The following is a 16427-nucleotide window of genomic DNA, read 5'->3' as shown; positions in this document are numbered from 1 at the left end:
CACCCCCACCCCCAGGCCTTGGGCACCTGAAGATGCCTTCTGTCTGATCACCGTTGAGCGCCAGCACCTCCTCAGACAGCCGGGTCTGCACCCAGGGCAGCTGCCGCTCTGGGTAGCGCTCCTTCTGCATGCTCATGATCTCCGGCAGGGCGCTGCCAAACATGGACGGGCTGAACACCGCGTTCTTGGCGTGCCGGATCTCCTCCACGTTGGGTTTCTTCAGTCCCTGCAAAGACAGCTGCTCTGTCCCGCCAGGCCTAGCTCCCAGCCCCACCCCAGGACTACCCCTGGCTTGGCCGCCCCCTCCTCTCTGTCTAAGAATCCCCGTGAACTCCAGGTTTCTGCCCAGCCAGAGCTGGGGACACACCGACGCCCTGGCCAGTCACCAGCAGCCTCCTGCTGGGCTGCCTACAGCATCTGGAAGCCTCAGGGAGAAGAGTGGGAATGATTCTGGGCAGGCCAGTCGGAGCTGCCTGGGCCAGAGGGGCCAGGCTGGCAGATGGGGGCCACAGTTGATCACAGAGGGGCTGAGGTGGGTGCAGTGGTGGCTTCTGAAGTCTGTGGCTGGAGCAATGCATTCCAAGGGGAGAGGAAGTGGAAGGGGAGGGAGACCAGGCTCCAGGATAGTGGGGGGCAGTTGCCCTCAACAGAGTGGGAGGTCAGGTGTAAGAGGGCCTGAGGGGCTCCTGGGTGGAGTAGTGGGTGGAAAGGGAGGAGGGGGAGGGGTGTGATACTCCTCCCCACTCCGCCCAGGGTGGATGGAAGGGGAGGACGGCTGCAGGTGCCAACAGTCCAGGAACAAGGCCCAGCTGGGGGTGTAACGAGGCCTCCTGCCTCTACAGGAGCCAGAGGGTGGATGGCTGTGGCTGCCAAGCTCCTCCAGGTGGTGGGAGGTCCCCACTAGGCAGATGTCAGGGGAGCAGTAGGGGAGGGTGCTGCTGGAACCACCTGCCCGTCTGCCCACGTAGGACGGGCTCACCTTTCTGTGGGGTGGGGCCCCTCTTTGGCAGGAGCCTGTGATGAGTCTGGGCTCTCAGACCTCCGTGGCTGGCGGGTGGCCCGGTGTGAGCAAAGGAGCAGGACAGTCCCCTGAGCCCACCTGCCGGGGGAGGTCTCCTTGGGGAGGGGTGGCCCCTCCGCCTGCCCTCTGACCCAGCCACACCAGCCACACCAGCCAGAAGGTGGCAGGCCTGGGGCAGCTTGGGTTGCTGCCACCCTCACAAAGACTGGTGGCCTGAGGCCCCGGCCCAGCCACACGCCCCCTTCGTCTGCATCGGTTCCGGACCCGGGGGTGCACTCCTGGCTGCCCATCCCAGTGGACTCTCTCCAGCACCTTCCACACCCTGGCTGTTATTGCCCCCATGTGTAGGCTGCCCGGGGGTCCCGCCTCCCCACCCTGTCGGGCTGTCCCGGGAGACACGTGTACCTTCTTGGCCCCCGTCAGGGCTGCCTTCTGCAGCTTGTGGTAGCAGTACTTGGCATACGTGCTTATCGCCACGCCTGGAAAAGAACGGGTGCTGGTCGGTTGGCGTGGAAGGTGTGTGGCGCAGGGGATGCAGCCAGCCCGACTGAGAGAGGAAGCAGAAGAGAGGGGTGAGGAGAGGCAGCCTTGGCCAGCGTCCTGGGCGGCCAGCAGGCTCCTGCCCACCCCAGCCCAGGGCAGTGGGTCCTCATTCTCCTGGGCTGTCCTCTGGAGCAGAATCCACAGAAGCAAGGGGCACTCCTCTCACCTCCAGAAGAGCCAGGCTAGAGGAGGAACCCCTCTGCTGGCCCACCCTCCTCCCATCCGTCCAGGAAGGGCAGTTTGGGGTGGAGGTCTGTTCCCCAGGAGGACTCACAGAAAGGACAGGGCAAGGCCTGGGTTCCAGGGCCTCCAAACTTCAGGCTCCCTCCCCCACGGGCCCTGCAGAGCCATCTCCGGGCAGCACCTGGGGGAGGTCGGGCTGGCTGGACACGGGGCCCTGCTCTCCTGCAGCCCTTCTCCTCATGGGGAGCCTGGGAGAGGGCTTTGGCCCAGGACCCATCCCTGCGGGGCTGAGGGCTGCCTGGGTGGGGGTCAGGAGAGGGAGGCCCAGGCCTGGTCCATGGTGCAAAGGGGACAAGTGTGGAGGGGAGGCCCTGTGTCCGAGCCTGGGTGTCGAGGGGAGGACAGTACCCTGGAAAGACTCTGCCTGGGAAGCATTGCCTTTGGAGTCTGCGGCTGCCTCCACCTCTGCCCCTGGCAGCCCCCCTTCTCACTGGCTGGGGGCAGGAGGGGGGAGGGAGGCGCATTCTAAGGGCAAGGGCCTCAGGGACTTTGGCCAGGGCTCTCCAGACACAGAGAGGGAGGGAGGAGGGAGAGAAGGAGACCTTGCTTAGGTGGGTCTGGAACATATGGAGCCCAGAGGGGGAAGAGAAGGGGAGCAGCAGTGGACAGAGAACACAGTGAGGCCACCTGAAGGGCTGCAGACCAAGGGACAGACAGACAGACAGGTGGGCTAGACTGTACCCTGCTGGGCCCACCTGCTTGCCCAAGGGAGGCCTCTAGACCCAAGTCTCAAATCGAAACATCTGAGTCTTTTAAATAAATCAGTTTTGTGCGGACACGGGGTCCGTGGACTCCAGGGTGAAAAACACTAACAGCCCTGACCAGTGGCTGGGCAGCGTCCCTGCCTGGAAAGGCTGTTGTTCCATCCCAGCCAGATCACATGCCCGGCTGTGGCTCCATCGTGGGAGGGGGCGTGCAGGAGGCAGCTGATCAATGTTTCACTCATGCATCCATGCTCTCTCTCTCCCTTTCCCTTCCTCTCTAAAAATTAATAAAAATACTTTTTAAAAACACTCAACATGTTGTCATAAACATCTTTTCATTTCTAATTTTCATAAGAGTTTTGTCATTAAAACTGACAAGGGGATTCTTTTTTAACGTAAACCAACCAAACAAAAAAAACAACCCCAAACATTTCTCATGCTGTTTGCACCTGGAGAATCTCAGGCCCCTGGGGAACACTGACCCTGGCAGAGCCCTAGGTGCCGCCTGACAGCTGCTGTGGACATGGCATGGATCCTCGTGCCACAGGCTGACGTGGCCCTTCCGGGTGAGCTCCGGTTTGGAATGGACGGTGCTCAAGCAATGGAGCCCAGGGAGCACTTTGCAGCAAGGACTTGCTGGCCTCACTGGGGCAGGCCTACCTCTCCGGTAGGGGAGTGCTTCCTGTCCCTAGTCATGGGCACTGTGGGAAACACCCCTGACCTTGTCCCAAGGCTTCCTGGGGTCTGACCCAGCCTCTCCTACAGGCTGTGACCTAAAGACCCAGAGGCTGCCAAATCTCAGCTGGTGACTGGCCAGATGCAGCCTTTGTGGCCCGAGGCCCCTCCTTTGCAGGATGGGACGGGGACACCTGTCTGCCAGGGGCTGAAGGGCTGACCTCAGAGGCTGGTATCACAGGGTGGACCAGAGACTGAGGCCACGAGTGCACAGACCCCTCTGCACCATGTGCTGCAGTGGGCACAGCCTCCTGGGCCAGGACGTGGGGTGTCCGCCAAGTGCCGGGGGTCAGCAGTGCCCATGGCAGCCCAGGGAAACCCTGGCAGTGTTGTGGGTGTTCTTCTCCAAGCCCACTGCCCACCTGGCCTCGCCAGGACTCACCAGGACACACCCATCCTGTGTTACAGGTTGGGAGACAGGCCCACAGAGGGACAGTAAAAGCAGCTCTCCCAGAGTCTCCGCTGCTGCGCCAGGCAGACACGCCTCCTAGCCACAGCAGCCCAGGCTGCAGGTCCCAGGGATAGGATCACTGCACCCCCAGCCCCACCTGCTGCTGCAGCTGACTCTCAAGAAGTGGACCTAGCCGAAACCGGTTTGGCTCAGTGGATAGAGCGTCGGCCTGCGGACTGAAAGGTCCCGGGTTCGATTCCGGTCAAGTGCGTGTACCTGGGTTGCGGGCACATCCCCAGTAGGAGATGTGCAGGAGGCAGCTGATCGATGTTTCTCTCTCATTGATGTTTCTAACTCTCTATCTCTCTCCCTTCCTCTCTGTAAAAAAATCAATAAAATATATTTTTTTAAAAAAGAAGTGGGCCCAGGCAGGAGCTCAAAGCTCCTTCAACTCCTGTGCCAGGGAGACCAAGGGCAGCCAGGAATCCTGGGTTCCAGCGGCCCCTTTCCTGCCCAGGGCAGCCCTGAGGAAGGGCCCAGTGGAGTAGTCTCAGGGGAAAAGGAGCAGGTAAGCAGAGTGAAGAAGGGGGAGGTGGGTCTGACAGCAATAGAGCTCAGTTGCCCCAGCAGGGAGGGCAGCCTCAGGTGAATGGCTTCCCTAGAGCTTGGGCAGGGTGTAGTTCTGAGCCGGGGCTCCAAAGAGGCCTGACCTGGAGGCATGTGCGTTTTCTCCCAGGAGCCCATCGATGACCAGGGCCTCCAGCTCAGGAGGCTGGAGGCTGAGGTTAGTGCCCAACCCCAGCCCAGAAGCGGTTAGAGAGGCCAGGTGGCCGAGGCCAGAGCAGAGCTGTGCAGAGCAGCGCGGGGGCTGCAGAGAGAGGCCCTACCATCTGGCTCCTCAACATAGGGCTTGGGTTTCTTTCTCAACTTGGACTTCTTCTTAGAGTTCCTGTCCAGGAGCTGCTTCATGTGCTGTGTCACTGGGGAGCAAACAGAGCCATGAGGACCACGAACACAGAGGCCGGACGGAGCGATGCCCACTTGGTCCCCTTGTGGCTGCAGGAGGCCCCGAGGCTTGCGGGGCTGCCCAGTCAGTGGGGAAGCTGTTGCCTCCCAGCTGGATTCCGCAGGGGCGACAGGGCCATCAGCCAATGCGCCGCGGGGATGTGGAGACCCCAGCCCAGGAGTGCTGGTGAGACGAGTATCCCGTAAGCGGCCGCTTCTTGCTCACACTCTGGGGACAGGGTGTGCCCCGACAGATGTGTGGTCTCTTGAGCTATCTGGGCCGGTGGCTAGGCAGGTGCCAGGGGCCCTCTGGGCGCCATGGGGAAGGGTAGAAAGGTATGGGGAGGGGACAGTCAGTTTATGACCATCTGGCACAGAAAGGCAGGGGCGCACTGCCTTCTGAAATGGCTGCACTCTGGGCCTGCTCAGGCTCTCCGGGCACCCCTCCCTTCTGCACAAAGGGCTCCCCGTCATTGTCTGCCTGTGCTCCCTAGAAGGAACTCAGGCCTGGGCCACAAGAAGGCTGGGCCATCTACACCCTGCACAGGGGGCGTCTATCTAAATGTTTTTGTATCGGGATGGAAATACAGATGTTGATTTTACACTTTGGGTTATAATGTTGCTCAGTTGCCGCAGCTATGGGAACGGAAGCTCTGTGGGTGGTCCCTGTGTCCTGTGACACGGCCCTCACCCCTCGCACCCAGCACACCCTCGCTTTGGCAATGTGTGCATTCCGAGACCAGCCCTAGAGTCAGCTGTTTCTCCAAGGAGCTCTGATTCCTTTTAACAGAAAATGGTATTAGAAACCAAGATCTGGGTATCATGCTATTGAGGGTGCCACTGCTTCTGGGTGTCATTGGGGAGCAAACAGCTGGCACTGCAGGGAAGATGTGTGTGCTGGCCGTCTGCCTTCCACACTGATGCCTCCAGCTCTGACCCACCTCCACATGGACCCTCGTCTTCTCTCCTTGCTTGTCTGTAACTGGTTTATCTTTTACTTATTTACTAGTGGCCCAGTGCATGCATTTCGTGCAGGACGAGTTCCCTCAGCCCAGCCTGCACCTCTCGCAATCTGGGACCGCTCGCTCCTAACCACTCACCTGCCTGCCTGCCTGATTGCCCCTAACCACTCACCTGCCTGCCTGCCTGATTGCTGCCAACTGCACTCCCCTGCAGGCCTGATCTCGCCCCCCAACTGCCTCTGCCTCGGCCCCCACCACCATGGCTTTGTCTGAATGGAAGTCAGATGTCCAGTCAACCTGGTCTAATTAACATATTACCCTTTTATTGGTATAGATTATGTAGGCTAGGATTGCTTAAATGGGGCGGGTGGGGGAGTGGGGCGCCCTTTTAAGCAGGAGGAGATGCTCTTGGCAGACAAAAACACAGAATCCCTGTATCTGGACTGATAGCCAGCCATATGCACTATACTGCCAGACCGGTCAGTAAAAAATTGAATCACTTTCTTACACCTTACACCAAACAGCTGTTGCCCTTAAAACTGTTTCTCAGCCCCCACCTTAGGTTCTGCTTTTGCAGTTCACCCAGATTAGGTTATGATTGGTTGGTTTCTATGCCAGTCAGTGTCAAAAGCTCCGCCTCCTAGGCACCCATTGATTCCTCACAGTTCACCCAGATTTTGTTCTGACTGAGCAGTTTCCATGCCAGTCAGCGTCTCTGGACCTGATCAGAGAGGCGGGGCTGATCAGCAGCCCCCGTGGAGGCCCAGAGATAAAGAGAGAGGCAGGGCTGATCAACAGCTGCCACGGAGGCTACAGATCAGACCCAGCTTCTCTCTCCAGGCCTGTCTCCGGGCCTGATCCTTGGCAGTCAGTGCTGGGTCGCCGTGGCTGCAGGCCTGACTTCCAGTCAGTCGAGCCTTTGGTTGTTTTGGATGTTACAGACCCTGGGTTTTTATATATTAGGATGTTTAAAAAATATTTTTATTGAATTCAGAGAGGAAGGGAGAGGGAGATAGAAACATCAATGATGAGAATCATTCACTGGCTGCCTCTTGCATGCCCCTCACTGGGGATGAGCCCACAACCTGGGCATGTGCCCTTGACCAGAATCGAACCCGGGACTCTCCAGTCCACAGGCCGACGCTCTATCCACTGAGCCAAACCGAGTAGGGCTTAGTATAATTTTTAAAGATTCAACATGTTATAGTTCACATCAGAACTTCCTACCTTTGAAATATAGTGAGGCCTTGACTTACGAGTGTCCCGACTAATGAGTTTTCCGAGATATGAGCTGTCTCTCGGCCGATTTTTTGCTTTGAGTTGCGAGCTAAGATTCGGGTTATGAGCCAGCTTCAGATACCCCACCGCTCGTTGGCGCAGCGAACGTCACAGTGAACGCCACAACATCAGCCCAGCATCACGTGTCTCACTCGTTCACAATTGATTTGACATACGAGTAACTTGATTTACGAGCTCCATCACGAAACGAATTAAACTCGTAAGTCAAGGCCCCACTGTACCAGAAGTCATACCTCTCTAAGGGGGCATTAACCCTCAAGAGAGCATATATTCTTGTTAACCTGACTGTAATATGTTCCTCGCCTTGCTTTCTCCCACCTCCAGGGGATCTTCCTTACTCCCCTCTTTAATCTCAAGTGCATAAAAGAAGCTGCAGAACTGTCATTCTCTGGAGCATTTGAGGTCTTGCTTCCCTGCCTATGTCATCAGTTTGGCTCAAGTAAACTCATAAAATTTTTTAAAAAAATTTTTCTCTCTCCTAATTTTTTTTGGAGGCAGCCAAAATTTTTGGTGTACTTGTTTCAACAAGGCTTAAAAAAAAATATTATACAAAAAAAGAGAACTTCCCTTTTATGGCTGAAAACTATTGCAGAGTATGGACAGGGCGCACTGTTTACCCATCCACCTGCTGATGGGCGCTGGGTCACTCTCACTGTGAACGGGGCTGTGTATGTATCTGCTGGAGCCCTGCTGCCCATTCCCTGACAGACGCCTTTCATCAGGTTAAAGAGGTTCCCTTCTATCCCTAGTTTATTTCGTTTTTGCCAGAAATACAATGTTGGATTTTGTCAAATGCTTTTTCTACATTTGACATGATCATGTGGTTTCCCTTTTTCTCTGTGTTAAGTGAAAAATTACAATGAATTTTGAATGTTAAACCAACTTTTGATTCAAGATGCATATTCTTTTTATATATTGTTGGATTCCATTTGCTAAATTGTTAAATTTTTTTGCTCTGGGTTCATGAGCAATACAGTCTGCGCTTTTCTTTCTTGTAATGTCCTTTTCTACTTTTGGTATAGAATGAGTTGGGAAATATTACTTCCACTTCAATTTTCTAGATGAGTTTGCAAAGAATTGCTATACAAACAATAAAATGTTTGGTAATCTACACCAGTGAAGCCATTTGGGCCTTGAATTTTTTTGTGGAACATTTTTTAAGCGCCAATTAAAATTCCTTAATAGACTAGAGTATTAAAACCATAGAAACTGCCTAGCTGGCGTGGCTCAGTGGTTGAGGTCATGGTTTGATTCCCTATTAGGGCACATGCCCAAGTTGCAAGCTAGATCCCCAGTGTGGGGCATGCAGGAGGCAGCCGATTATCGATCCTCTATCATCACTGACTTTTCTCTCTCTCTCCCCTTCTCCCTTCCTCTCTGAAATCAATAAAAATATGTTAAAAAAATACAGCATAGAAACAAAGATTTTTCTGTAAGACATGAGTTTTTAGTTATTTATTCCTCCCCCTATTTCCCCTCTATTTTCCTTCCTGCAGCAAGTTGCAGTTTGGTTATCTATTTCTTACTGAGTGATCTTTGGTAGTTTGTGTCAAAGTAACTTGTCCATTTCCTCTAAATGGTCAAGTTTATTGGCATAAAGTTGTTCATAATGTTTCCTTATTATGAACACCTGTTGACTCTGTGATATCATTTCCCATTCTTCATGTTGGTAATTTATGTCTTCTCTATTTTTGTCCTGATCAGTCTGGCTAGAGGCTTATCAATTTTATTGATCTTCTCAAATAATCAGCATTTTGTTTTCACTGATTTTCTGTATTATTTTTACACTAGAGGCCCGGTGCACAAAATTAGTGCACTGGGGGGTGGGGTGGGAGAAGGGGGTCCCTCAGCCCAGACTGCACCCTCTAGCAGTCTGGAGCCTTTGGGTGATGTCCAACTGACAGCTTAGGCCCACTAAGGGAATGGGCCTAAGCCGGCAGTCAGACATCCTCAGCACTGCCGCAGAGACAGGAGAGGCTCCCACCACCACCGCTGGGCTTGCCAGCCGTGAGCCCGGCTTCTGGCTGAGTGGTGCTCCCCCTGTGGGAGCACACTGACCACCAGGGGGCAGCTCCTGCTTTGAGCATCTGCCTCCTGGTAGTCAGTGCGAGTCATAGTGACCGGTAGTTCTGCCGTTCGGTCAATTTGCATATTAGCCTTTTATTATATAGAATTTTCTCTTTTACTGACTTCTACTTTGATCTTCATTATTTCCTTCTGTTTACTTTCTTTCTGTTTATTTTCCTAGTGGGTATCATTTTTTTTTACTGTGATAAATAGGCTGGTATTTACTAGTAGGTACTATAAATTTCCCTCTAAGAACTGCATTGGTTGCATCCTACATATTCAGAATGTCTTACTTTCTTTTTCTTTCAGTTCAAAATACTTTCTAATTTTCCTTTTGATTGTTATTTGACCCATGGGTTTTTCAGTAGCACATTTTTTAGTTTCCTGATGGTGGCTGGCATAAAGGTGTGACCATGTCTGAGATGAGGCTAGTCTGGGGGTGGGGAACATGTGAACCAGGGTTCAGCGTGTTCTGCCTTGGTTCCCAAGGGGGGTGACCACACAGTAGACATCACCTACATGCTAGCAGATAAACAAAAGGCTTCTAGGTCTCAGCAAGCAGTATGTCCAGGATGAGGTGCCCTGCATGGGAGCAGGCTCCGCTCTGCCCTGGCCAGCTCCTGAGACAGGCTGCAATTCCCTTTTTCTGAGCAGAGGCTGCACCCTCCTGGGCTGATGGGCCTGCCTTACTGACCAGCCAGCACCCACTTTCTTGACGGGGCCAATGGGAGGGAGCACAAAGCCTCTCCTCTGGGATCATTGCTGAGCTGGGCCTGTGCCAGACGCTAGGAGTAGGTCTCAAGGTCAGGGGGCAGCACTGTGACACAGAAGTGAGACCAGATTCCACAGACCAGACGCAGGTCTCTGCCAGTGTGCCCACTGATACCCAGTCTTCCTGTGTGGGCCCAGGCCACATGGTGCTCTGAGACCATCCTGGCCTCCCTCAGCCATGGCTGCCTAGGCCAATCCGATTCCCTCTCACACGCCAGCCAGGCTCTCACAGCACAAACACTAGGACGCAAGTGCACAAACTTCTGTGCCGAAGGAAGTGCAGGAAGGAAGGTCCCAACCTTTGTACACTGCTCACTTACCTTTCACCTAAGCAGGCACTCCCTGGGGGCCTGCAGGCTGTATGCTGAGCAGTGGACACTCTTCCAAGCTTTCAACTCAGAGGAGTGACACTGTAAGGCCTTTGGAAGACACTGAGCTGAACCTGGAGCCCACAGGAGCCCCTGCCCCTGGAGAGGCCCAGGAAGACTGAGCAGAGCCAGGCTGCCTACCAGCCTGCTTGGCTGCACATGTAGGAGCCGCCTGGGGAAATCTGTCTGCTGTGTTCAGGATTCTGCGTCAAAAACTGCTTGCCTGCGCGAAACTCTCCTGGCTCCCAAGATCTGCTCCCAAGCAACAGACGTGCTGGATGGTGCCTATGCTCGATCCCTGTCCCCGGGAGCAGCACTGTGCCGCCCCGCAGCCCTCACGTGCATATGTGCCTGGCCCCACACCGAGGCTGGAGCACCGTCATCCTGCAGAGCAGGCTGTGGCATGTCTGACTGTAGAGGGTGTCAGCATGGGACTGTGCACATGTGTGTCCAGATGCAATTTATGGCCCTGTCCCCTTTGTACACTGTGCTCACTCTGCCTGGCCCAGGAGTCAGTCCGGCCGCTTGGCTGGCAGCACCATAGCCCCAAATCCTCCCGTAAGGAGGCCAGGCCTGGGTCCAGGTGAACCCGACACATGGACCTCAAGAGCCCAGCGTGGAAGCTGGCCCTGCACCTGACCCCGGCAGCTGTCAGCAGGTGGCTGCCTGTGCTGGTCCCAACCCCTGACCCCTTGGGTGGCTCAGGACCAGCTCAGTCTGTAGCACTCTAATGGTCTGCTGGTGTCTTGCCAGACCCAGGGCTGGGCCAATACACGCGACAGTCACCATGCTCCTCCCTGCTTCCAGGAACCCTCCTCCAGACCCAGTTTTCTTCAGAACAGACAGCCTGAGCCTGGCCAGGGTGGTCACCGCCCCGACCAAAGGACGGCTGAAAGTGACTGAGTCAGTGCACACGGGGCGACTGGTCTTCCTGACCTCGGCAAGCAGGGCCACCGGCCACAGTGGCCTCAGAGCAGAGTGGACACAGCTGGCTGAGCCATGGACACCATGAGGTCTTGTCCTGGCCCTCAACCTGCCGGCCTGTGGTCATTCTCCAGGCCTGTGCCGAGGAGGGACTCCCCGAGGGTGCAAGTGCACAAACGAGGTATTTGCTTGGAGTGCCTGTGCCCGCCCCACAGACCTGCTGCCTCAGGGCACTGCCCAATGCAGGCCAGGAAGCTCTCAGCTCGGCCCTTCCCTGGCTGGCGGCAGAGCCTGGGGTGCCAAGGGCCAAGCGCTGGGCCTTACCTTTGGTGTCGTTGACAGGGTCCATGTGCCGGTAGATGTAGCCCTCTAAGTAGGAGTGGAACTTGGGTGTGGGTGGGAAAAAGGCCAGGCAGATGGCCATGAGCTCCCAGCCTCGGGCCAGGCTCTCCAGGCGGAAGTTCTCCGTGGTCTGCCGGCAGAGTTGGATGTACAGCTCATCCCGCAGGCCCTGCACGCTCCAGCCCTTGGTGGCAATCTCCAGGGCCACGTGCAGTGGGTCTGCCTTGGCGCGCCGGTCACCCATGTACATCTGGATCAGCTTGAAGATCTCGCACGCCTCCTTCTTCACGTGGCGGTCGCTGGTCACGATCATGGGCTTCTTGATGGATTCGCTGCTCCAGGCCAGCATGTTGGCGATGGACACTTTCCGCCGAAAGAGGCCCTGTGTGTGCTTGTTGAAGTGTTTAGAGGCCCAGTTCTCGATGTCGGTCTCTGAGGACGGCTTGCGCAGAGTGAATGTGGGGAACACGCAGCTGGCACTGGGCATCACACTGCGGGGCTGTCGGCCGCTCTCAAACTGGGCACAGGAGCCTAGGTCCTCGGACTGGGAAGGAGAGAGGGGCCATGAGGGGGTGGGCCCTATGTAACCCAGTCAGGTGACAGGCATGCCCCCTCACAGGTCCCAAGGGTCTAGGAGGGGCTTTCAATGATCTGCGGGAGGGGAGGCAGGGCAGCAACATTTGCAGGGCGCCCCACGGTGCTGCCAGGCTATGCCTCCAGCTTTGGCCTCCTCGAGTTCGACAGCCTCACAAAGATGTGCGAGCGTCCTCCCCGTGCAAGGCTGTGCAGGGACCCAGAAGGCCCCTCCCTGGTCCTGAGACCTAGGGTTGGGGGGCCAGCACAGGTCTGGGGGCAGGAGGAAGCCTCTTCCCATCTTATTGTCCATCGTCCTCCTGTGCTCTGAGCTGTCTAGCCTGGAGGGTCACTAAGGTGGCCCTGCCATGGGGATGCCGACGGCCCAAGGTCACAGGGCACGGTTCCCTGGCAGGGCTGGGAATGGACTGAGGAGCCTGACACTGGGAGGCCTTGTGAGCAGATGCCAGTGCAGACCCTCTGCTACGGCTTCATACAGCAGGTCAGGAGGTGAGGACCGGAACATCAGCCGACACCACATTCCCTCCCTGCAGCCTGGACAGGAGGTGCAGGCAGGCTCCTGGGGCCTGACCGTAGCCTCTGCGTGCTGCCCCAGGAGGACACGTCTGGCTGGGCCTCTGCTTCAGCCACAGCCACACTCGGAGCCTGAGGTCCTGGGGCGACTGGCCTGGCTGAGCGCATCGGCCCCAGGGTTGGTGTCAGGCTCCCGGGTGGGGGGGCCTATGCAGGAAGGGCTCCGAGCCACCCGAGGAGTGCCCGACACCCACCGGCACCGCCCCTCGCCAGGCAGCCGTTCACAGGTGGGGGAGGAGGCGCAGGCTCAGAGGGTTGGCATGCCTGTCCATCTCCTCTGCACCCATGGCCTGGAATCAGGGCACGGCCTCTGGCCCCCGGTGACCTGCCAGCACCCAGGTGGGCCTCACCAGGAATGGAGGCGAGGGAGGCCTGCCCTGGGGGAGTCCTTGGAGGTATCCGCTACCGGCCCACCTGGCTGTCAGCAACAGTGAGTGACCCACCCCAGCCTGCCAGCTGTTCATACCTGTGAGGGGTGGAGGTAGGGTTCGGGTGAAGCCAGGTTGGTCTGCACAGAGACGCTTTTCTCGAGCAGGATCTGGGGGAAGGCGAGCCTCTCCAAGGCGCCCCTCTGCCAGTGCCTGCTGCTCTCCTGCTGGGCCAAGGCCTCATCCTCGCTGAAGGCGCGCACCACAGGCCCGGGCATGGGGAGTGGCACGGCCCCATCACTCTCGTAGCCTGAGCCGTCCTGCTGGGAGTCCCAGCTTCCCCTCTGCTTCATGTGGAAGTGGGCCTGCTGCGCCTCCCAGGCCAGCCTCGCCTGTGCCAGGAAGGGTTCGGCCCCACCCCGTGCCCCGTCTGCCTCGCCTGCCTTGGCCTCCATGTGCTTTGGGGCCAGGCTGGGCCCACACTTGGGCCGCTCCTCAGCCAGGGACTGTGGGAGTAGGTCAAGGTCCCCAGGGCTATCGGTGGACGAGGCACTGGGGGCATGGCACAGAGAGGGGTTCCTGCTCTTTCTCTTGCGTGTGCCTGGGGAGTAGCCTGTGGAGGACATGGTGTCCTGCTGGCTGGACCAGGACATGGCATCATCCTGGGCCTGGGGGCGCGGCGAGGGTGGAGGGGCGTGCCGCAGCTCAGGGCCCTCCATGCTGCTGTAGTCCCCGGATGTGACCCCCAGGCGCTGGTCCCGCAGCAGGCAGGGGCTGGGCTGTAGCGAGAGGGACCCCCCACCAGGGTTGGGCGTGTACTTGTGCCGCGGGCCTGCCCGCAGCCTGGGGCCTGACCCAGCCTGCTCCACGTACACCAGCTGCCGCACATACTCCTTCCCTGCAGGGCTGTACTCCAGGCTCAGGAAGCGCTCCGGGCACTTCTGCCGGGTGAGCACCAGCTGCTGGAATGGGGAGGCAGAGGCATGCTTGGGCGACTGGGGTAAGGGCACGGGCTTCCGGCCTGGAGAGCGCTGGGGGGAGCCACCCGGGCAGGCACTGCCGGCCTCATACTGCACGTCCATGGGGGGCTCATCGTAGATGGGGGCCTGGAATTCGATGGGGGGCTCCTCGTAGAGGGGGGGCTCGTAGGCATAGCGCGGGGAGGAGGGCTGTGAGTCGCAGGTTGGCTTGCGGGGCTGGGCCAGCAGTGGGGAGCAGCTCCCCAGCTCGGACCTCTTCAGGAAGGGCGATGGCCTCCGCTCTGGGAAGAAGACCGAGCTGTCTGCGTCCGGGGCAAATGTCTGCAGGCTGGGTGAGTGCTGCCCACCTGAGGGTCTGCGGGAGCGGCCCCCGGGCTGGCTGTCCAGGGGGTACCCGTTGCCCTGTGGGGAGAGGAAGCTGGGCTCCCGGTCAGCAACTTTGATGAGCATGCGCTCCTTGGTGCCCGAGTTCCACCGGAGGGAGGAGGTCCTGGGGAGGGACAGGCACAGGTTACCTGGGGGCGCACTGGGTGCACAGGCTACTGGTGGAGGCGGACGTCTGGCCCTGCTGCCAGCCTGGACCGTCACCCACCCACCCGGTCATTTCTCTCCTCCTCCTCATGCCCCCTCCTCGTGGGGGCCTGGTCCTTACAGGAGGGGCTCCCTGTAGATGTCCTGGGAGCTTCCGCATGCACCCGACTCAGCCTTGCAGGCTTCCCTCCAGGGGCTCTCCTGCAGGGAGCTCCCCCAGGTCCCCATTGGACGGCCTCTGACACTCCCTGCAAGGGCCCTGGGGGTCTCTGCTCTGGCCCTGGCCCAGCACCACACACAGCACTGTCCGAACAGAGAGGAGCAGCCCTCCCAGAGGCCTGGGGAGTCAGCTGTTCAGTGTTTCCTCACAATCCTTCGTGTTTCTGTGGTGTCAGCTGTTACATCACTGCTTTTGCTTCTATTTTATTTATTTGGGTTTTCTTTTTGCTTCTTGATGAGCATGGCTAATGGTTCATCAATCTTGTTTATCTTTTCAAAGAACCAGCTATTGGTTTCATTGGTCTTTTGTACTGGTTTTTAGTCTCTATGTCATTTATTTTTGCTCTAATCTTGATTATTTCCTTCCTTCCACTTACTCTGGACTTTTCTTCTTGTTCTCTTTCTTTAAGTTGTAGGGTTAAACAGTTTATTACAGTGGGGTCTTGACTTACGAGTGTCCCGACTAACGAGTTTTTCGAGATATGAGCTGTCTCTCGGCCGATTTTTTGCTTTGAGTTGAGAGCTAAAATTCGGGTTACGAGCCAGCTTCAGATACCCCACCGCTAGTTGGCGCAGCGAACGTCATGGTGAACGCCACATCAGCCCAGCATCACGTGTCTCACTCGTTCACTTTAAGATTTGACCTACGAGTAATTTGAGTTACGAGCTCTGTCACGGAATGAATTAAACTCTTAAGTCAAGGTCCCACTGTATTATTTTTTCTTGTTTTTGAGGCAGGCCTCTTGGGACTGCTTTTGCTATGTCCCAGATATTTTGGGTGGTTGTGTGTTCATTTTCGTTTGTTTCCAGGGAGGTTTTTATTTCTCTCTTGATCTCATTGGTAACCCATTCACCACTATTATAAAAATCCCATGGCCGTGCCACCATCACGCCGTAACGACCAAATGCCAAAAGGCACCTGCTGAATGTCATATGATTTCTTCATGGGAACAAGTGTTGCTCCGTTCAGATCTCATCTTCCAACGAAGGTCAATGTAAGTGCTCCTGAGAAGGAAAGGTGAGGGCAGGAAACTAGTCTCATCGCCATCCACAACTGTCTTCATGGTGGGCGCGGCACACGTGGGTGGGCGGGGCTGCGTGTGCAGCCGAGGTGTGCACAGGTGGGCGGGGACTTGACGCTGGGACCCAGAGGCACCGGGTCTGGGTCTCTCGCAATTTCACACGGTGGGCCTCTAGTTAATAACATGCTACTTACCCTCCATATGTTGGAATGTTTTAGGGAATTTTTACTGTAGTTGATTACTAATTTCATTCCACTGTGATCTGAGAAGATGCTTGATAGGATTTCCATCGAACTTGCATTGTAGAGACTTGTTTCGTGTCCTAACATGTGGTCTATCTTTGTGAATGATCCATGTGCACTTGAGAAGGATGTGTAATCTGTTGTGTTGGGTGAAATGTTCTATAAATGTCTATTAAACCCATCTGATCCAGTGTGTCCTTTAGAGTCACTGTTTTCTTATTAAGTTTTTGTCGGGTAGATCTGTCCAGTGAAGTTAGAGGGGTGTTAAAGTCCTCTACTATAACTGTATTGTTAAAGTCCTTTAGAAGTTTTTTTTATACATTTACTAGTAGATGCTCCTATATTGGGTGCATATATGTTTACTAGGGTTATAGCCTCTTGTTGGATTGATCCCTTTAGTATTATGTAGTGATCTTTGTTGTCTCTTGTGATGGCCTTCATTTTAAAGTTTATTTTGTCGGATATGAGTGTTGCTACTGCAGCTTTTTTTTCTTTTCCATTTCATGGAAAATTATTTTTTGCA

General features: G+C 56.2%; 1 protein-coding gene across 2 annotated transcripts in view; it reads right to left on the bottom strand.

Moving 5' to 3' along the window:
- The window catches only part of ARHGAP39 (Rho GTPase activating protein 39), a 27600-nt gene that overhangs the window by 7661 nt on the left and 3512 nt on the right, over positions 1-16427 (bottom strand). Inside the window, exons 2-6 of one of the 2 annotated variants that reach the window (XM_006775126.2) lie at positions 13009-14380; positions 11358-11919; positions 4525-4617; positions 1427-1500; positions 27-226 (exon numbers count right to left, since the gene is read on the bottom strand). In XM_006775126.2, the coding sequence (XP_006775189.1) occupies positions 27-226; positions 1427-1500; positions 4525-4617; positions 11358-11919; positions 13009-14380 (2301 nt within the window). The remainder of the gene's footprint in view (positions 1-26; positions 227-1426; positions 1501-4524; positions 4618-11357; positions 11920-13008; positions 14381-16427) is intronic. The other variant, XM_006775127.2, reaches the window with a different exon arrangement.

This window comes from Myotis davidii, unplaced genomic scaffold (genome assembly GCF_000327345.1).
Source record: "Myotis davidii unplaced genomic scaffold, ASM32734v1 scaffold1509, whole genome shotgun sequence".
NCBI classification, from domain to species: Eukaryota; Metazoa; Chordata; class Mammalia; order Chiroptera; family Vespertilionidae; genus Myotis; species Myotis davidii.
This window is presented reverse-complemented; position numbering and strand designations above follow the sequence as displayed.